Here is a 22,592-nt window from a genome sequence, read left to right on the forward strand (position 1 = left end):
CCAAGGGGTTGCCCTCCTTCTCTTGCCCACTGGATGCTGAGCTGGTTTTGCTGCTGATGGTGTTTCCTTTGCAGGGACTGCAAAAGCTGATGAGGGTCAAACTTACGGAGAAGAGAGTTTTGCAAAAGGCCGATAAAAGGTGTTTGGGTTTGGCGAGGCAGCTTGGAGTTCACGGTCCTTTGTGTTTGCACTTTTCAGTCACCCCCTCGCCCCTCACAGGTATTTCGGTTACAGAATAAATAAACGAGGAGTGAATTGCCTGTATCATGAAGGTATCACCACTCCCTCTTCCCATTTCACATTGTCCCTTATCCCACCCAAGCCCTGCTGCCTCAGGGGACCATGATGAGCCCCCACATCAGCCCCTGTAACACATCAGGGTTTTTCTGCTATGGAAAAGAGTTTTCTCCTTCCTCATTTCTTGCTGTTCACCTCCCCTGCCCTCACAATCACACAATTCCCTCCTCAACAGCATCAAAGCTGCAGCATCAACCGCACTGCTGGCCAAAGAGGAACACAAATTGGGCAAAATCGTTTCTTCACGATATGATTTCAAGGCAGGGTTTCCTGCCGTGATGACGGGATGCTGCTCAGCACGGGACTTGCAGTCCCATACCCTGAAATCAGAGGAGAGCTCCCGGGTCTGCAACTGGGAGGGCTGAACCCTGCCCGGGGTGCAAGATGGGGGCAAGTCAGGGAACATCCCGTGCTTGGGGCTGCCCCGATCCATCCCGCAAACACCGGAGAAATACACCCGTTCCCCCAGCTGGGGACAAGCCGTCCAGTTTTTGAAATTATTGCGCACTGTAACCGGACCCGATGTGCTCACAGAACATCTTCCTTCCCCGATCGTCAGAAATTCAGCTCGTTGCTAGACGCCAAGCGCTGAAATACCAGCAGGGCAAGCGCCGAGGGCTGCGGCACGCGTGCCTTTGGGCACAGCTTTTCTTAAAAATAGCTGCAAGCAGAGAAGGGGAAAATTCAGAGGGGTTCAGTCTCGGAAGCAAGTGCTGAGCCCAAGAGGGGGAAATCCCCACAGAGTCACAGGGCATTGCTCAGCCCTGCTGTATCAGCACCAAACACCGTGCCGGGAGCTGATCTGGTCTATCTCAGTGGCCAAGAAAAACCACCAAGGGGTTGCAGAGACGCACGAGGCCACTTTTCACAGAATCAGCTGGGTTGGAAAAGACCTCAGAGATCATCCAGTCCAACCCTTGGTCCAACTCCAGTCCACTGACCAGATCATGGCACTAAGTGCCATGTCCAATCTCAGTTTCAAAACCTCCAGGGCCGGTGAGTCCAGCACCTCCCTGGGCAGCCATTCCAATGCTGACCACTCTCTCTGCAAAGAGTTGCTTTCTAATCTGCAGCCTCAATTTCCCCTGGCAGAGTTGAAGCCCATGCCCCCTTGTCCTATTGCTGAGTGCCTGGGAGAAGAGCCCAATCCCCCCCTGGCTAGAACTGCCCTTCAGGTCGTTCTAGAGAGTGCTGAGCTCACCTCTAAGCCTCCTCTGCTCCAGACTGAACAACCCCAGCTCCCTCAGCCTCTCCCCATAGGTCTTGTGCTCAAACACTGCCAACACTAAAGCAACAAGCAGCAAAAATCAGCGCATGACCTCGCTTGCAACGGTGGGTACTACCCAGGCAGTTCAAAAAAGAATAATTTCAGTGTCCACTGGCAAAAATGAGGCTTCCTATAGTTTTCTTTAAGTGCTTTTTGGTTGTGTTCAACCAAGAACCTGCCCAGAAAGCTTGGGGACCTGCTTGCTTTTGCTCAGCCCTCTGCTCTGAGCTCCCCTGTGTGTTGTCACTGTCACACTCAGTGCAATGCAGAAGCTGTTTCAGGGAAAGTAAATCCTGCCCCAAGTCCTCTGTCATGCTATGCCATCAACCTTGCTAAAAGCAATTTCTTTTTTTTGTAATTCCTTTTCATTTAGGAGCCCTTCAAGCAGCAGGATGAGAGTTCAAACATAGTTTCTTTTGGCCTGGCAGATTTGTGCCCTAACAAGAGGAGTTAGGTTGTAACCGGGTGAGTTAAAGGTAGATAGGAAAGGAATTGGGAGAGCTGTGAGCACATTGCATGGCCAAGATGAACATGGGTGTAGAGGGTTTAGATTGCGGGGTGACAATAAAACCATGGCAGATGTATTGTTAACTTCCTCTCCTCCCGAAGAGTTGGAAAAATTAAAAATGTTTTACTAATGCTACTAATAAGAATAGAGAAAATAATACAAAATATACAAAACCAATCTTGGAAGTCTCAGCAACTGCAGAGCTGGCATCCAAAGTCCTGGACTGGACTCTGCAGCCAACCGGAGCTGGATTCAGTCTCTCACTAGGCCTCAGTTCACAGGGACGACCAGCAAGGTCCTCTCCTAATGTCGGCCATAAGCAGAAGGGACGAAGAAGGGCAAAGAGGGACGAGATACTCGTGGTCTCCCACTTTTATATGAAGTATTCATGTGAATGGGATGTCACACACAGTTGGTCAGTTTCTTGGTCACCTGTTTCTCGTTGCCCCTCTCATGAGATGTGAATCTGTCCTTATCAATAACTTTGCATTCCATTGCTATGTTTACCAAAACTTGGATCTGGTTCTCCAGGAAAATGCAGTTAATATGAAGCTTTAGTTGACAGGCAAATTCACTAAAAGAGAAACTTGTTTTTTAACAAAACCAGGACAACGGGGAAGAAGGAAGGATGAGGGCCACGATTTAAATTCAGTTCCCCAAATTAAATGGAAAATCACTCAAAGATCCCTCCATCATCCCCAGAGAAAAGTGGGTGCCTCTGGCTGTGGAAGAACCTTGAGAAAACCCAATAAAGCTCAAGGGGAGGTGCAAGATGGGTGTCCAGTGACCCCAAAGGAGCCTCCCAGACAGATCTCCTTATTTAAAATTCCAGGAAAGGAGTTTCCTCTGTAATTTTTAAGAATTACATTCTGCAATTCTCAAAAAAAAATAACGTTCTGAACCTGCAACAACCATTGGAGCAGGGACATTTCTCAACGCTGGCAAGTCTGCTCAGAAATGGGTCCAGGAGCATTGAGCAACGTCCTGTGAAAGTTCCTGACCTTACAAAACTAGTGCAAAACAAAACTCACCCCATACATGGAGTAAATCATAAAGATAACTGACTCCATAGGTTGCAGAGACAAATACGTGTTTTTAAAAGTGGTTATAGGGTAATTGCATGGCAAGAGGTTGGGGATATTACAGTCTTGGGAATCTGATGCTCGTTCTGCTTGAAATGAAATCTGACTGCAAAATTTCAGGCTTAGGCCCAACAGAAAGGGTCGAAGGGTGAGTATCAGTCAGAGAGCCAAAATTCAGGTTTTGGCACTTGTCAGTGACTCCGGGAAGCCAATATTCACGTTAGGCTGACGCTGGGTTGTGCCTCCTACTCCCAGGTACTTTTAGTTACATCAAAGGAACACTTCCCCATTTACCCTGTGATTTTAGGGTGCAAAACATCCCCACTGTAAAAGTTCTGGGATTTGGTTTAAGGTATAAATCCCCAAGATGTTAAACTTGACTTTAGGTTACCTTGTCCCTAAGCAAGATGCCACAACCACCTGGGACAAGGCACCGATCCAGCACAAAAATCCTACTGGTTTGAAAGAAAAAGTGTATTTGCTGGGTTACTCTATCCCAGCTGCCTGATCAGGTATTAATATTACCCATCCTGCTGGCATATGTTACCATAGTGGATAAATCAGCAGAAATACCATGTGCTCACACCTCATCCAGACCTAATTTGTGCTGGAAAGCCATGCAGAGAGGTGGAGATCCAGTGGGAAGGAGCTAAAATACCTCTGAGCACAGATTGTCGGAGGAGCCATTTCCATGGGGGTGCCCAGTGGTTGAAGATGATTGTGCTCATGAAGAGCTAAATTCCCAGTTAACCCCCTAGAGATAAGTCTATTTAACCCTTTGAAGGTGGAAGATGCTCTCCCTCTGGAAATCACAGCTTGTAGTTATCCCCTGGACTTTGCTATTGAACTATTTCCTAACATCTTATTAACACCCAGCTTTCATTAAGGGCCTGGATCGTTATCTCATCATTGCAAGTTATTAAATCACAACACCGTAGAGGCTGTGGCTTTGATTCTGGGGCTGACTCATCTCATGATGATGCAACAAGCCCAGGCCAGCGACAACCTCACCATTGCCATAGTGACCAGGAGGCTTCTGAAGAGTTGCAAGCAATCATAGAATCATAGAATCATTTTGGTTGGAAGAGACCCTTAAGATCATTGAGTCCAGCTACAACCTAAATCTAGCACTAAACCGTGTCCCTAAGAACCTCATCTCCACGTCTTTTAAACCCCTCCAGGGATGGTGACTCCACCGCTGCCCTGAGCAGCCTGTTTCAGTGTTTTACAACCCTTTCCGGAAAAAAATGTTTCCTAATATCCAATCTGAGCCTTCAAGCCAGGTGCCTGCTGGGGAATTTCTTCAAAGCAGCACAAGAAGCTACAACACAAAGCTCTCAGGAAGAAAACATGGTGGTTTGTATTCCTGCTGATGGAGGAGGAGGCGCTTGTAGGCAGCAGCACGCACCAGATTAATCACAGCTGAGGAAAAAGGTTATTTTTTTATCCCTACTGTCAATCCCCGCTAATAGCAGTTTAGCTTGTGATATGGGGCTTTTGATCAAAAGGTGATAAAATGCCCTGTTATGAAGCAGCACACCAGGAGGATCTGCATCATCTGGGAGGCTTGGATGGAAGTGTTCCCTGGGGGATGCTGAGCAGGAAGGATGCGTGGAAGCCCCCCATGGCTCCTGCTGTGTTTGCCTCCATCCACAGCAAAGCTGTGGGCAGTATTTGTGAAGGGTTTATGTCACTTTGGGTGTCTACAAAGAGCCGGTCACCTTTGATCGCTTCTACCATCCATAGAGAGAAATGTGTGCTCCCAGAGCAATTCGCCTGCGCTGCTGTGGTCATTGATTGCAAACCAGGCTGAGATGTGTTATGGAGGTTCCTGTAGCACATTGGGAGACCTCGCTGCTGTCTACGTCCAAAGTCATCTGACACACATCTTGGTGCACTCCAGCATGAGGTGACCCAAAACACAATTCCTTGTTGAATCCGGACTCCCATATAGGGAAAAAGAGCAACGCTTTGATGAGGAGATGCATTTCGAAACTGCGTACGTGCAGAGAATCTTTCCACCCACGCCCTTGTGAGCACATCTGCCATATCGACAACCTGCTCATCCCTGCTCCATCGCAGGGCTGGGACAATACAGGCAATGTCAGGTGACGGTTGCCCAACAGTGTCCTACACACCTCAACGCCATCTAAGAAGAACCACTTTTGGGACAAACATCACTCTTTGCATTGAGCCATTTTTTGGATCAACCTCTCCAAGGGTTCACCTCTCTAGTCTACTGATGGAAACCACAATGCATCAAGAGGTGAGGTCTAAGTGTCAGACTTCTTCAGACTGCTGCCATGGGCTTTTAAACCTGAGACCCACAGGGACTGCTTTTAGGATGCCCGTGAAAGACAATTAAGAGGGAAAGCATATGGTCAATAGGTTGAAATTTAGAATAGTAAGTTTTACAACTGCACTTAAAAATGCTCAGTCACCAACCAAATGAAAAGCCATCATGAGATGGCAAAGATTTCCAAATTCTCTGCACCAGGAACCATAATGATCAAGAGATAAAAGACGGATTAAGTCTCTGCCCTTCACACAGCAAACATCTCAGGGTGGTGAGTTTGTTAGGGTTTTTTCCAGCTGCAGGAGTCAGTCTGAATTTCCATATGTTTCTCTGGAGCTCTCCATAGGCAAAGCCTCCCCCAGGTAACCTTTCAGATCTCTGATTTCCTAACAGCTCCCCTAACGGATTTTTGGAGCCAAATCACTGGAATCAGATCACACAGATTGCTGGAATGCACAAGTTAAATAACCAGTTTTCCTTATCAGGATTTTCTTAATTTTTTTTTTTTTTTTGTGCTTATGGAGCAAAGATTTCCATTTATCTAATTCCTAGCAGATGGTTTTAATTTGTGCATTTTGTTTAGCTTTTTCCATGCCATGGAGACCTGACTGGGACAAAAAACAAACCAAAACAAAAAAAAGCTAAATTGTCCAAAAATATCTAGAGAATTTGTTTCTTCTTCCCCTGACATTTTCCAATTAGACACAAAAAATATTAAAGGGAAATTTCTCTGGGCTTTTGGGACAAGCTGAAACAATACGGGGAGCTTGCTGCCAACATATTTTCTCAAATGCATTTACATTTTCCAGCCCACCATGACAAGCTGTTAACAGCGCCTTGGGAAAAAAAATACCAGCTGAATGTGTAGATTCCTGCCCTGGAGTTTAACATATAGTAGCAAACTGGTGTTTGGGTAGCTGGCAGTTTGGAAGGGCTCATGAAGGAAGATGCTGTGCTCATAGCACCGGGGAGTGCCCATTTTCCTCCCAAAACAACTGCTGCTACTTGAGCTGAGAGCCCAAGGCATGAGGGGACAGCACAGATGGAAGCACACGTTGGACATTGACCATGAGTCATCCCCACTCAATACAACTTTTATTGCATCTACTTCGGTATTTCTGGCAACACCACTCATCGGGGAATCACAGCATAAGGCTGGACATGAGGAAGAAATTTCTTACAATGAGGGTGGTGAAGCACTGTCCCAGGTTGCCCAGAGAGGTGGTGGATGCCCCATCCCTGGAGACATCCCAGGCCAGGCTGGACGGGGCTCTGAGCAACCTGAGCTGGTGAAGATGTCCCTACTCATGGTAGAGGCTGGACTAGATGAGCTTTGAAGGTCCCTTCCAACCCAATCTATTCTATGATAAACTCCATGAACCAAGTAGGGTTCAATTTTGTTGTCTCGCTCCTTGAAAACTAAACAAATGGCTCCAGGAGATGGGCTCACCCCACACGTTCACCCCACCATGCCCATGTGCTGCCCTGCACCACGCTGGTGGGTCTGCACTTCTTTGCTTCCACTTCTCCAGGGCCGACACCTGCAGCGATGGCAAGGTCAGAGCAAGGGTTTCGCATTTCCCAGCCTGGCTGTTTACCCAGCACTCGAGCTGAATTCAAACAACTGCTAGAGAGTGGCCTGAGTCAACAAGAGATCTGACGGACACCTGACTCCCGGGCAGGTTCTCCTGCCAACTTCCCAATAAAGAAAGAAACTGGGCTCGGGATCAAGGCATGACCTTCTTTAACTTCATGTTGTGCATTTATTGCCTGAGCTTGGATAATCTAAGGTATCTCAGTGATGGGCACATTGTTCCTCACTATTTGGTGAAGGCTCCGACAATGTCTCATGGGTCAGATGGGTACTTATAGAATCATAGAATCATTTTTGTTGGAAGAGACCCTCAAGATCTTCAAGTCCAACCATTAACCCAACTCTGACACTAAACCATGTCCCTAAGAACCACATCTGTACATCTTTCAAACACCTCCAGGGATGGTGACTGCACCACTGCCCTGGGCAGCCTGTTCCAATGCCTGACAACCCTATTGGACATTTTTTCTAATGTTCAGTCTAAACCTCTCCTGGCACAACCTGAGACCATTTTCTCTCATGCTATCACTTGTTCCTTGGGAGCAGAGCCCGACCCCCCCTGTCTCCAAGCTCCTTTCAGGCAGTTCAGAGATCAGAAGGTCTCCCCTCAGCTCCTGTTCTCCAGCTGAACCCCCCAGGTCCCTCAGCCGCTCCCATCACACTTGTGCTCCAGCCCCTTCCCCAGCTCCGTTCCCTTCTCTCAACTCGCTCCAGCACCTCAAGGCCTTTCTTGTCATGAGGGGCCCAAAACTGAACACAGAATTCGAGAGCCAATGTGAGCTCCAGGCTGTATCCATTGGGATACTGAGACCCACAGAGGTTTACATGGGCAAAGCACAGAGCATTTCCCACACTTGCCAGCTACGCACAAGCAAGGACTTTCTGCAGCTGTGGCTAATGGGGTCCCATCAATGTGGGTTTGGGGTGAAGGCAAGGATGGTCAGGGGGTCACAGTAGCTGCATTCCCCCATATCAGCCTGGAGAAGAAAACATTTCACGGGGACCTTATTGCAGCCTTTCAGTGCTTAAAAGAGGCTGATAAGGAAGATGAGGACAGACTTTTTAGCAGGGCCTGTTGCAATAGTACAAGGGGTAATGGTTTTCAACTAAAGAGAGGAGATTCAGGCTGGACATGAGGAAGAAATTTTTTTCAGTGAGGGTGGTGAGAGCCTGGCCCAAGTTTCCCAGGGAGGTGGTGGGTGAAACATCCCTGGAGACATCCCAGGCCAGGCTGGACGGGGCTCTGAGCAACCTGAGCTGGTGAAGATGTCCCTGCTCATGGCAGGGGGGTTGGACTGGATGGGCTTTGAAGGTCCCTTCCAACCCAAACTATTCCATGATTCTGTATTTACAGAACATACTCTGAGCTCAGATGCGTTCCATGTCCGCTCCCTGTCCTACCTTGTACACAGATGCTCATTCCAGAGGTGACCAGTGAAACAGCCTCATGCAGGACCTGATCCATCCCTCCACGCCTGGACAAGCACAGCTCCCTCGGACGCGTGCAGCAGCACACGCAACCCCCTCCATCCCTGGCAGCCTGCGCCGCTGCTGCCTTCAGATGCTACTCAAAAATCTGGTCCTTTTGCATTCAGGCAGAGTCAGTCACCGGCAAAATGGGGTGACTAAGAGTCGGTGCTGGCACACACCAACCTCATCCCACGCTGCCTTGCCTTGTTCGCAGCTGGGCCGTTAACTGCCAAGGCCACCCAGCTCCACCGCTGCAAGCACCACATGGTAGGACATCCAAAGCCAAAACAGAAAAGGCAGCCACAGGGTTTTGAAAATTTCTATAGCTAAACGGTACCCAAAACACATCTCTTCCCACCTGTGTGTCCTCCACTGAGAACTTGCCCAAATTGCTGCCATTGCAACCGCCATAAAACCTTTAATGGTTTATTAATTTGCTCTCCTATTTACAGCACCAGTGAGTTTGACCTGGGTTAGTTTCTGAGCAACTCATCTGCACCCAAAAGTTATGGAAAGTGAAAAGGGAGAGGGGAAATGCAGCAGCAACAAAAGGCAATGTCATGTTTAATAGGACTGAGGGCTTTGCTGACTGCATGCCCCCAAATACATGTTCCTCACAGCTGCTGCGAGGTGGAAATGCATTCCCTGCCTGTGGCAAATCAACCTTGGAGAAACAAATAACCAAGAAAACTATAATAAACTATCACTGCTGGTAGGTACCTCTTCTGTCTCGACTCATCCTGCTCAGGTCAGTTCAACAACGTGGAGATTTTGGCAGCGAAGCCACTTCCGAGTCCCTCTCCCCACTCCAAAGCCTCATCCTCAGCCGTGAACTGGATCCAGTGCTCCGGCTGGCAAATGGACCCAAACAAAACCAAAACCAAACCAAACAAACCACAAAAACACAGCTGTTTTTTTATTTCCTATTTTAATTTATTTTGCAAAAGGAATATTGTTTTACCAGTGCAGATCCATCCCCAGAGCAGTGGTATTGGCACAAAGCAGTGCCGGGGGTTGAGGGCCTTCATCGAGCTGTCCAAGCCCAAATCACAGCCTCAGCCATGTCCTACTGCTCCTATTTGAAATGCCTTGCTAATAAGGACAGTTGCTAAGAAAACTGGTGAGCGGGAAAAACAAACAAGTCAAAACCACAAATTTCTGCACCAGGCATGTTAGAGTCTCCTATTGGCATCAGGGTGGGATGCTTGCCTGGGTCATACCTGGGTTGAAGGGACAAGTTTCCTCCAAATCAGAATCACAGAATCACAGAATTGGCTGGGTTGGAAAAGACCTCAGAGATCATCAAGTCCAACCCTTGGTCCAACTTCAGCCCATTTACTAGATCATGGCACTAAGAGCCATGTCCAATCTCATAAATTGCTGTCAGTGACTAAGGAGTCTTTCTTCTCCACTCGTGCATTTTTAGGGGCAGAACAATTCAATCTCTTTGGTCCATGCACTCAGTCCCTACCTTCAAGCCCATGAACAAGACACCCTCAGTGCAACCCACCCTCCTGCTCATCCCCTGGCAGAAGCAACCACAGCATCCCAGCTCTGGAGAGACTGAAACTGGGAGGTCAAACCCCCTCATTGGGGCTTGCAGTAAAATCTGGGTGCGGGGGACAAGACACCCAATTTTTTTACCATTACCACTGGGAGAAAAACACCTCCTGTCCCAGCATCTTATCCCTGTTGTTTATCAGGCTCAGCTGTTCTCCAGGTTTTCTAGAAATAGCCAGAGAGCCCCACAGCCCCCCCAGCACCGTCGATAGCTGCTCATGCCCCTTTCGCATGTCTCCGGAGGAAGCTGCAGCTGCTGGGAGGGACGATGCTGGCGCTGGGTGACGGCGAGGTCAGGAAAGCAGATCCTGGCAGCTTTTCCTCCCTGCATGCATGTGAACGGAGCATGGACAGCCCGTGTGGCTTCCCGGGGCTGGCACATGCGCTGGCAGCCACAATCGAGCCGGCGGGGCGTGCACGGCCAAAAAAAAATACATATATATATATATAAAAGAGTAAACAAGTTCAGCTCGCCGCCCTGCAAAGGGCTCTCCCCGCATCAGGTTGGACAAACAAGCACTGGAGCTGACTGCCAAGGCGTCAGGGAAAGCAATAAATCAGGGTGTTGGGAAGGTCGCAGGTATTTAACACCAGCACTGCTGCGTCCCTGCCCAAATGCCGGCTGCCGAGGGCTGCCAGACCTAAAGCAAGGCTGGGGCTGTGCAAGAACACAACAGCATCTCCTTTCCCCAGCAGATTGATCATCACCCCCTCCCCAGCCACAAAGCAACATCATTTCTCCCCAAGTTGTTTCATAGGGAGTCCACCTCAGACTCCCCACTCTATCCTTAAATAACCTATCCCAGGGCTGAGCAAAGCTCTCTCCAATTTCCAACCCAAATCTCCCCAGGTGGGCTTTTACCACCCTGTTGCTACCCATATGGGCTGATTTTGGAGCTCTGCATTGCACTATGGTAAGGTCTGCACCAGTGATATGCACCAGAATGTCCCAAAGTGGGGGACACACTGCCGGATGCTCTGGCCAAGCCAGGTTTGATACAGAGAGAGCTGGATCTGCAGATAAGAGCAGCTTAAGCCACAATTACAGCAAGCTCCAGCCTGTGGGTGCTCACTCCCGTGCCTCAGTTTCCCCTGCCTTGAGTGATAAAGCTGGAAATCCTCCAGTGAGGACTGAAGAACTGGGGAGAGGGGGAGAAAACAAATCTCAGCATCCAACTATGATACCAGAGCATGATTCCCGTGGAGATCAAACAAACAAACAAAACCAGAAAGGCAAATTCCAGCGTGTTTAGGAAGAAAGGTGGTATGGAAAATGCAGGAGTTTGGGTTGTCTAGCCCGGGAAGGACATAGCTCACTCTGGGCTCCATACTTCTGGGAAGAACTTTAATCAGGGATGGAAAACAGCAAGGAGGTATTTCCAGACCAGGATATATGGGAAAGCAGAAAGTGGGAAGAGTTTTACCCTCCAGGAAGGAGAAACTTGGGGGAAAAAACATGTGAATAGCTTTCAGTTTGCAAAGGGATGTTACAAAGAAAATTACAGCTGTCCTCAATAGCAAAGAAAATTTAAAGTAGATATAAGAAAAGTTGTCCAGGTATTAAAGGAAGCCTAATACCTCTTGGGAGGACAAGGACGCCCCCAGGGAAAAACACAAGGGGGATTTAAAACTACTTATGTAGGTGTGATCTTGACTCTCAACTGGGGCCTGTCCCACATCTCCCTCCTCCCCCCCTTTTTTTTTCAGTCTTAAAATATGGCTACGTGGGGGGGGTGGAGTAAAGCGGGGTGCCCTGCAGAGACGTGTGTGTCTGCATGTGCATGTGTGCATGCACGCACCAGGCAAACAGGGCTCACGCCTCACCAGCTGCTGGTTTTGAAATCCTCCCACGTCCCTCCATGAAAAACACGTGGTCATCTGATTTAAAGCCTTTGGAGAGTTGTTTTATGCCTAGATGAATTTCTCCATCACTGAAGGGTGTGTTAGGGAAGGGTTGGGCATGTCAATCGCACCACGGGCTCCTGGTGGCAAAGGGAATGTCAGGGATCATACAATCATCTTGGTGAAAGAGACCATTGAGATCATCACCTCCAGCCATTAACCCAACACTGGCACTAAACCGTGTCCATAAGAACCTCATCTACGTGTCTTTCAAACCCCTCCAGGGATGGTGACTCCACCACTGCCCTGGGCAGCCTGTTCCAATGCCTGACAACCCTTTCTATGAAGAATTTTGTCCTGATATCCAAACTAAACCTCCCCTGGTGCAACCTGAGGCTATTTCCTCTTGTCCTATCACTTGTTACTTGGGAGAAGAGACCAACACCCTCCATGCTCCAAGCTCCTTTCAGGCAGTTCAGAGATCAGAAGGTCTCCCCTCAGCTCCTGTTCTCCAGCTGAACCCCCCAGGTCCCTCAGCCGCTCCCATCACACTTGTGCTCCAGCCCCTTCCCCAGCTCCATTCCCTTCTCTCAACTCGCTCCAGCACCTCAAGGCCTTTCTTGTTGTGAGGGCCCCAAATGCTGGGATGTCAGGAGGAGATGTGGCCCATGGAGTGTTGGTGGTGTGACCTGAGAGTTGGGATGAAGCCCAAACAAACACTGAGGTTCTTATGGAGAAGGTGGATCATTCTTCATGGGCCAAGCCCAGAAAAGCCCAACCAGATAGGCTTTTCCTATATGACATGGCCACCGAATCCAGTCTTCAGCTGGCAGCATGGATAGAAAGCACCAGGGTCACACCAATGCCTCTTCACCATGTAACTACAGCAAAGGAGAGCCCTCCAGCCTTGCAGAAGGGAGGCAGGACACCAAAATGAGGGTTTTTCCAGCATCCTGAGTTGCTCAGTGGGTGGCTGTCCCTGGGAAGGCAGGTTACAGGCATATCTGCCTGCTCCCAGGTTAGGAGATGAGATGCTATCAGCAACCTCATCTTTATGTGGTTTCAATTCCCAGACTCAGGAAGTCTGAGAGGCTGTAACAACCCATCTCTTCCCACTGGTGAGTTTCTGTGGAGCGATTAGGGTGCAGAGTGGGTCCCCAGAACCCTCACTGGACCTCAACAGCTCCCCCATAGCAGCACATATCACTTTACAAGCCTCCTACCCCAGTTTCAAATTAGGTGGTGGTCCCATCTCTGGTTGGTGGCAACGAAGGACATCCCACCTCCCCACCACAGCCTGGCATGTCCTCCCTGCACCAACACCATGAGATGTGTTGGGTTTTGCTGCTTGGTTGTGTACAAGCCCATGAGCACCACCAAGAACATGGTTTAGAGGTGGATTTGGCAGTGTTGGGTTAATGGTTGGACTCAATAATCTTAAAGGTCTTTTCCAAACAAAACGATTCTATGATTCTAAGAACATGACTGCTCAGCATGATGGCTCCTTAAACCCCTTATTGCAGCCCTTCACTACTTAAAAGGGGTCTATAGGAAAGATGGGGACAGACTTTTTAGCAGGGCCTGTTGCAACTGGACAAGGGATAACAGTTTTAAACTTAAAGAGGGGAGATTCAGGCTAGAAATGAGGAAGAACTTTTTTACAATGAGGGTGGTGAGAGCCTGGCCCAGGTTGCCCAGAGAGGTGGTGGATGAACCATCTCTGGAGACATCCCAGGCCAGGCTGGACGGGGCTCTGAGCAACCTGAGCTGGTGAAGATGTCCCTGCTCATGGCAGGGGTGGCACTGGATGGACTTTGAAGGTCCCTTCCAACCCAAACTATTCTATGATTCTATGATTCTAAAATCTCTCCATAAATAGTCATAAATGCTAAAGACAGCATAATGTCAAAGAGGCAGTGGAGAGGTCATGCTCACCACGTGCTTTCCTGGAGCTGCAGGGAACAGGGACGTGCCAGGACAGGTGAGACGGAGGGACAGACACCTGCTCCTTTGGGTCATTTCCTTGTGTTTTGCTCCAGAAACCAGTGAGGTGAGAGGAGATGAAACAAAACAAAGAGCCAGACAGAAAATACCCTGGCAAGAAACACCAGCCAGGGAGCAAAGCAGGACACAGGGGGGGTTCCAGCCTTCCAGGAAAGGTGTTCATTGAAAACCAGCCGATGGTTTGACTCAGGCATGAGCTGGTGAGTCAGGAGAGCCGGGCCAGCTCTGCCGCACATTTCCTCCCTGCCCTTTGAGCAGAGACACCCACACCATCACTGGGACAGCCCCCACAGGGAACCGGAGCAGGCAGGACCCCCCACGCACACCAAGCAGCTCCTGACTCCACGCTCGGCTTCTTCCCATCGGATGCCTCACTCATCTGTGCTCCTAAATCCTCCCCAGCACCGGATAAAAAGTTTTGCAGGGCTGCTGGGAAAGCACGACATCAGGGAGCGACGGGTGATGTGAGCAGCAAACGCAGCAGCCTTGTGGATTTGCAGGGCATGGCCAGAAAGCAGCTCAAAGTGACAAAATTATCCCTTTTAACACCGAAAAGCTGCAGAAAGGCAAATCTCCACCCTTAGCAGGTTTCCCATCGGGGAGTGTTATAATCTGACTATCTGCAGGTGTTGTGATGTGAAGGAAGCACTCAATAGAGAAGTGGACACAGCAGAAATAGTAATGCCGGGATGTGACCCTGTCCTGCTCTTTCCCTTCACGCTCATGTGCAAAAAGCACCTCTGCTCCCACTAACAAGAGCCTCCTTGATCTCAGTAAGCAGAAGTGAGACCAGAAGACGTCATAACTTCTGCTGACAGAAAGCAAAAAGGCTTAATAAAGAGCAGGATTGTTATAGCACCAGGGCTGTCTACCAGCTCTTCCCACCACACAGCTGGAAATTGCAGTGGCTGGTGACAGAAATCACCTCTGCAACGTCACCCCCACCAGGGCATTTCTCCTGCCAGAACAACTCCCATTATCAGTTTTCCCACTGTATAATATCTTCTGCCACCTTTGGACAGGAGCTGCTTCCAGGAGATTGCTCTGATGGCCACCAGCAGAGAGGAGCCAGGGAAGGGTGGACAACAGCAGGGCTTTGTGCAGGTCTACTTCTCCACCCAGAGTTGTGGGATGTTGGAAACCTTCATGCAGACAAGCAGCCCGTGGTGGCTGGGATGTGGTAGATGATGGACATCCAACACAACATATCTGCAGTGGGATAAGTGGATGTGAGATGCGAGGTCTCGGCAGAGCAGTTCTGTGCCCTGCAAACATCCCAAGGTCTAGATTTGGGGGTTTCTGTTATAGAGCCTACAAGATCTCCAAACAACTTGGCTGAAGATGAGTGAATAGGTCCTTGTGGAGGTAGGAGTGATGTGGGGAGAAAGGTCCCTGGGAAGATTAGTGCTGATTTTCCGAACCTGCATGGTGGGTGCTCAGCTCTTCCAGTCCCTTTCTGGCTCTGAGATCATATTAATCTCAGCTGTGTGGTGCCAGCTTGGAACCAAGTGTCTGGCTCTCCTTGTGTTGTGGAAGTGTTCAAGGCCAGGTTGGATGGGGCTTAGAGCAACCTGGTCTAGGGGAAGGTGTCCCTGCCCATGGCAGACAGGGTTAGAATTAGATGATCTTTAAGGTCCCTTCCAACCCAAACCATTCTGTGATTCTATGAATTGATGTTTAATACAACTCATGTGTGGCATGAGTTTGCATGAGTGGCATCATTTGCTTTCCCACTGCCAGCCTGGCAGATGAAGGACAGAGCTCAGTTTTCAGACACAGACCCTTCAGGGACAACCCTACCCCCCTGCCTATGCTTTTTCCAGTGTCCCTCCTTCTCCTACTTCTGCAAGCTGTGGCTGCTTCTTCAGATGCTGCACAGGATGCAATGCTGGTCCACCATGCTCATGTCTCTTCTAATCTATGAGCATTTCTCATCTGTCCTGCAAGAGGCAGCATGTTCAGCACAGTTGGCCGTGGTTGCCCAACCTCTGCCTCTGCCTGGGGTTGCATCAGTGTGGCCAATGTCCATGTCAGCAGAGCCCCTTTGCAGGGACATGGCATCCACCATCACCTCTCCAAACCACAGCCCATGTCCATCCAGGCCCATCTCAGCCACCACCATCATCCTGCTCAGTGGTCCCATAGAAAACCATCAACAGACAACATCAACAGCAACCAGTCCAGAATTTGCCTCCTCATCACGCAGGGCCCTGTGTCCTCTTTCTTGCCCAATTCAAGCCGCCCATCACCACACAGGATCCTTTGCTCACACCAGTCCACCAGTAACACCCCTTGATAACCAGTGATCCAGGCAGCACCCAGCAGGTCCTCCCATCCAACAGCTCAAAGCCAACCTACGCTTTTATATATACACCCATAAATAATATATTCATGCTGACACACATTTTTTTTCAGCTGGAAAGCACCTTGCACTGTGCATCTGCCGTGTCCTTGCCAACTTGCTAATGGCTGTATCCACACCCCAGGGAGCCAGTCACAGAATTACAGAATCATAGAACAGTTTGGGTTGGAAGGGACCTTCAAAGCTCTTCCAGTGCCACCCCTGCCATGAGCAGGGACATCTTCGCCAGCTCAGGTTGCTCAGAGCCCCGTCCAGCCTGGCCTGGGATGTCTCCAGGGATGGGGCATCCACCACCTCTCTGGGCAACCTGGGACAGTGTTTTATGCCCCTCACTGTCGCTCCCTGCATCATGAATTAGATGTCTGCTCACTGCCTTTCAGTCTTATCTCAAACTGCTTCTCAGCCAGCAACACCACCAGGATCTCATTTGTCCTTTGACAAATGACAAACATCCCTCTCACTGGCAATATCCTGGTTGTTTATCACCTGCACACTCCCAGGCTTCCTTGCATCAGCTGCACTAATTAAATCATATTTTTCAGGATGGGCAAAGGGCATTTTAGGTGAAACGTGCCAGTAGAGCTGTATCCACGGATGGGGCTTTGCCAGGATAACGGCACTGCTTGGGGATCAGGACTTTCTCCAGCGCTCCCAGCTGAATCAGTGATACTGTAAGAAATTAATTCCTGCTTTAAGCTCATTCCTTCCAGCTGCCTTGAGCATCTCTGCTAGAAACACCTTTCTTTAATATTTGAAATTGCCAAGTGACTAAACGGCAACCGTTGTACAGACATGAAGCGCAGATCCTGGGGCAACGCCACTGGATATGAAGCCCAGAGAGAAGAACAGAGTCCAAGCAATGAGGATTTAGCACAAACCTGTCAGGGAGAAGAGAGAAAGTGATGCCAAAGCCACCAGCAGTGAGAAGCCAGCAGAGCTTAGGTGGAGTTTGCATTTTCACCTCAGGATACTCCATTTCCATACGCAGGGCTGTGCAAAGACAGCTCATGGCCTCCAAGATGCACGTTTCAAAGTCTCCCTGTGCCTCAAGCTACCTGGGGTTTGCGGAGCAGCAACCTTTAGGCAGAGCCTCCTCTGTGCACCCCAGATCTGGGTGGTAGTGAGCAAGCCCTGGGGTGAGATGCTGCTCCCAAAGGAAAGGTTCAGACTCCTCGCCAAGCTGGCTGGAGTCCTTGTTTTCCTCCAGGAGGATCATGCAGGTACCTTGACTCCAATCAGGCTGAGGCCATCACCTTCAGCAAGGATTTTTAATGCACCAAGTTGAATAACAGGGAAAATACCTTCATGCCTAGCTCGTGAAGACCAAGGATATGCACAGTTCGCTTTGTGCATCTTTTGAATGGCAGCCAGAAGACCATGGTCTCAACAACCCTCCTGCCTGATGGCTTATAGACGTGCCCATGGGAAGCTCACACAGCTCAGCTGCAGCCACCGAGCAGTGCTCTTGGCATGGCTGGTGACATGGGGTCCCACCAACCCAATGGGATGCTCTCAGCTGGGGTCATGTCTACACAGACCACAGCCAGGACTTACAGAGAACCTCTACAAACATAATAATGGACAAACCCATGCAGTCTATTCCAGGCTAAGGGAGTTTTACAGTCTCCATCCGCAAGAAGGGGTCCTTGGGGGGTCTCTGGCATGACCTGAGCAGGCATGTGCACAAGTGATGGACAAAATCCATCCATGCTGGGCTCTGTGCCATGTTGAACCTTCTCAAGGTGGATCATAGAATCATTTTGGTTGAACGAGAGCCTTTAGATCATCAAGTCCAACCATAACCTAACTCTAGGACTAAACCATGTCTCTAAGAACCTCCTCTACACACCTTAAAAACACCTCCAGGGATGGTGACTCCACCACTGCTCTGGGCAGCCTGTTCCAATGCCTGACAACCTTTTCTCAGAAGAAATTTTTCTTAATATCCAATTTGAACCTTCCTTGATGCAACCTGAGGCCATTTCCTTTTATGCTATCACTCGCTACTTGGGAGAGCATCAAGCTGATGCAGGGAGCTGCTGGCAGCTGCTCTGGTATTTCAAGGTTGACCTCTAGAGGAAGTTTGTAGAGGAGATATGGCAGTGAGGGTGACACAATAGTTGCAGAACCGAATTGTCCAGAGCAGGGTCTCCAGGTCTTGCAGGTCACTTGTGCCCCAGGTATCTAGCAGCAATGGCAAGCACAGCATGGTGCCCCAACAAGTAAGTCCTGCCCAGTTCAGATGTGCTGAGCAAGGCTGCATGGAAATGCATCCTCATTACTGCAAACCCACCATGTGTCCCCAGGTGCTGGAGACCTGCCCATCATTTTTCAGGCTGGACATGAAGAAGAAATTTTTTACACTGAGGGTGGTCAGCACAGCAAACAGATGGAGCTGTTGGAGAGGGGCCAGGGGAGCCGCAAAAACGATCAGAGGGATGGAACAGCTCTCCTATGAGGACAGGTTGAGAGAGAGTTGGGGTGTTCAGCCTGAAGAGAAGGCTCTGGGGAGACCTTAGTGTGGCCTTTCCGTACTTACAAGGGTCTGATAAGAAAGACGGGGACAGACTTTTTATCAGGGCCTGTTGTGATAGGACAAGGGGTGATGGTTTTAAAGAAAAGGAGGGGAGATTCAGGCCACACAGGAGGAAGAAGTGTTTTACACTGAAGGTGGTGAGAGCCTGTCCCAGGTTGCCCAGAGAGGTGGTGGATGAACCATCCCTGGAGACATCCCAGGCCAGGCTGGACGGGGCTCTGAGCAACCTGAGCTGGTGAAGATGTCCCTGCTCATGGCAGGGGTGGCACTGGAAGAGCTTTGAAGGTCCCTTCCAGCCCAAACTATTCTACGATTCTTTGACTGTTTTTATCACTGGCATCCCTGCTGAGGCCACACTGGGGCCACACGAGCTGCCACCCAGCGTTGCAAGCTCCTCCCTGGCTCTCTGTGCTCACCTCCAAGGGCTCAGTGCTTCTAGAACTTGATGTTCTCTGCTCTCCTCCAACCGCTCACCCCCAGCATCTCTCCTTCTGGTCTAAATGAATCCCTTTATCACCTAAAATTAAATCAAGATCTGAAGTCTGGCTGCGCTGTCAAGATGCGAGGGTGTGAACCACATCACGCTTCATTGAGCCTTAAAAGGCAACACAAATCTCCGCGTCTGAGACGGGCTCTGTGAACATCACTGCGGGCAAACTGTCACACACCCAAAACATCCTCCCCGGAGCAGGGAGAGGTGAGAAAAACAAATCCAGCCCTCTTTCACAAATTGTTATCCCCTCTCTGCTGCCCTTTCCCGCCGTGCCAGCCTTCACAAGTAACGTCTCCTCAGCGGTACCTCGGCCCCTGATCCAGCACCACCAGCTCTTGGTGTGGAACCAGCTGCACACTGGTCCAGAGACACGGCTCTGCTTTGGCAAAGCACCAACGTTAGATGCTGAGCAGCATCTTCTCCTTGTGTCCTTGTGCATCTCAACTTAACCCTGCCTCCCCTGGTTTCTGTGTCTCTTGGAAAGGACTTTTTCCCCATCCTCCCTGCTAGGACAAGGAGCCACCATGAACATCCCGCTCGTGCCCCACCATGCCCATGATATGACACATCAGTGGGACATGGAGTCATTGGGGTGGTGCAGAGGTGACATTAAGGGCCTCTGCACAGCAGCCCAGAGAGGATGGAAAACTCATCCACCTGCCCACCGGGCAGCAAAGGAGCAGCTGTCAGGGCTTTAGGTGTCAGCTGGGTCCTTCTTGCCCTGTACAACCAGGCTGAGGGATAGAAAGGATGGCTTTCTGGAGTTTTTGGGAAAAGAGATGGTCTGGGGTGCAGATCAGAAAGCATCACAGCATGAAAGAGGGCTGCCCAGGTGGGATACCCCACTTAGAAGCCATTTACTTCCCTGGTCTCTCCTACCAGGCTCCCAACAGCATAGCACAGCTCCTCCAGCTGAGCATCTCCCAAGGACCACCACAATGCATGCAGGGTGTCAGTTGTCAGCCCGCATTGCCCAAAACAACCCCCAGAAGCACCCCCAACCCCCCTTTTATCCTTCTCGTCCTCAGTCCTTGCATCACGCACAGCAGCTTATTCCTCCAGAGCAGGGAGAGACAAAAAACCCACAGCCAAGAGAAGGTGGAGGGGAGACAGTTGCCCTTTGCAGGCTGCATTTCCACCCACATCGCCCCCCCACCATCGTGGGGCGTCCCACATCCTCCCCCAAAAAGCCAGCGGTGCAGCAAAGCCGCGCACAACCCGGTGCTCCCATCTCCCACCCCTGCGAGGAGGTATTTTCAGGACACGGACCCTCAGCCCCATCCCTGGTCCCCAAGTGTCCCCTCCAGGCCGGGGGAGCATCCTGGGATGCTGCCCCCACCATCCAGCCCCTACCTTTGCGGAATGGCATGGGGCGGCGGGAGGCAGCGCTGCGCTCGGACGCCTGGGTTCCTTTATATATAGAGAGATATATATATTTTTTCTTCTTTATTTCTGTTTTCTTCCTTCCTCCTCCTGCTTCTTTTAGAAGGAAACGGACATATTTGGGCAAAGCCCGGCAGAAACCAGCGTCATTCGGAGGCCGGCACTGCAGAAAGGAGGAAGTTCTTGCAATTTCGGAGCTTTTAACCCTTCGCTTCCCGGAGGCAGCAGGGCTGGGAATGGAGTGACAGGGACAGGACAGCGAGCTGGTGGCCTTATAAGAGGGATGGAAGGCACTGGGAACTGGTTTTGGGGTTGGTTTGTGTTTGTTGGGGTTTTCTTGTTGTTGTTTGTCTCCTGGTAGGACCAGTACAGAACTGGGTGTGATGGATATACAGGTGGAATAATGGGGTTGTGGCCGCCCACATCACCTCTGCCGATCTTCTGTGTGGTGGCACTGGGCCAAGCTGAGAAAACTCAACTGCTCCCCATCTCCAGGGAGCCAGAAACTCAGATCCCCCTGCTTAGCATCTCCCACTGCCCCTGCACAGGCTGGACCACCCAAGGCTGAATAAATTGGAGGTTCAGATCCCACTGTGCTAAGCCCCATGCTGAGGATGGGCAAAACCCCTTCTCCTGGGATCATAGCAGGGACACCCACCGTGGGATGGGATGAGCCATGAGCTGAGCCTAGAGTTTTGGAGAACAACTAGGTCTGTGTGGCTTAATCTCTACCATTCAACCTGCAGCTCAGGCTGCAGCAGGAGGTGAAGGTGGAGCATTATCACCTGGGAGCATTGTTTGTTTTTACTGTGGTCCCTTTATTGCCTTCCCTGGAGATAGAAAGAGGCTTCGGCTTGGAGCTAGTTCAAGTGAAACTCCTAAAGCTACGCAGGACTGGGCCCTGTCCTTCCACCTTGGTGGTTAACAGCAATACCATGAGCTCTCTGCTGTGTCTTTGCTCCCTGCAGAACCACTCTTCCCTCCTGGAGTCACCAAGACCCTCCTCAAACCACCCCTGTGCTGGTGGCCATGGTGGTATAAAGTCTCACTGCCCATCTGCTGCAGCCTCCAGCCCCATCCAGACCACTGTGACAGAACCATAGAATCATTTTGGTTGGAAGAGACCCTCAAGATCATTGAGTCCAACCATTAACCCAACACTGGCACTAAACCATGTCCCTAAGCACCACATCTTTTAAACCCCTCCAGGGATGGTGACTCCACCACTGCCCTGGGCAGCCTGTTCCAATGCCCAACAACCCTTTCCAGGAAGAAATTATTCCCAATACCCAACCTCAGCCTGCTCTGGCAAACTTGAGGCTGTTTCTTCTCATGCTATCACTTGTTCCTTGGGAGCAGAGCCCAACCCTCCCTGGCTCCAAGCTCCTATCAGGCAGTTCAGAGATCAGAAGGTCTCCCCTCAGCTCCTGTTCTCCAGCTGAACCCCCCAGGTCCCTCAGCCGCTCCCATCACACTTGTACTCCAGCCCCTTCTCCAGCTCCGTTCCCTTCTCTCAACTCGCTCCAGCACCTCAAGCCCTTTCTTGTCATGAGGGCCCCAAAACTGAACACAGTTCAGTTTTGATGATGGTCAGGATGATCGCTCTTCGTCCACTGCAGTGTAGATTCTGCACAGAAGCACAGAAGATTTGGTGGCATTGGCTGCTTCTGTGCTTCCTCCCAGCACCTGGAACCAGTTGCAGCAGCTGGTTTCTGCCCTGTTCCCAGGGAACACGCCAGGGTTGGGTCTGTGCCCAAGTAAATTGAGCGAGCACACATTTTCTTGGGGAAAAAATAACTCAAAAAAATTGAATTTCCCAGGACATTTAGCAACCCTAAAGGGCCGCAGGCTGAGGAAATTCAAGGCAGCTGGGCTAAGATGTCCACGTGCCGCTGCCA

General features: G+C 50.2%; 1 protein-coding gene across 2 annotated transcripts in view; it reads right to left on the reverse strand.

Annotated features, from left to right (window-relative positions):
* The window catches only part of PFKFB3 (6-phosphofructo-2-kinase/fructose-2,6-biphosphatase 3), a 47,183-nt gene extending 26,340 nt beyond the window's left edge, over positions 1-20,843 (reverse strand). Inside the window, exon 1 of one of the 2 annotated variants that reach the window (XM_065847268.2) lies at positions 20,665-20,843. In XM_065847268.2, coding sequence (XP_065703340.1) covers positions 20,665-20,680 — 16 coding nt within the window. In that variant the 5' untranslated portion in view covers positions 20,681-20,843. The remainder of the gene's footprint in view (positions 1-20,664) is intronic. The other variant, XM_065847253.2, reaches the window with a different exon arrangement.
* Positions 20,844-22,592: the final 1,749 nt, after the last annotated feature.

Source organism: Patagioenas fasciata, chromosome 1 (assembly GCF_037038585.1).
Source record: "Patagioenas fasciata isolate bPatFas1 chromosome 1, bPatFas1.hap1, whole genome shotgun sequence".
Taxonomy (NCBI): Eukaryota; Metazoa; Chordata; class Aves; order Columbiformes; family Columbidae; genus Patagioenas; species Patagioenas fasciata.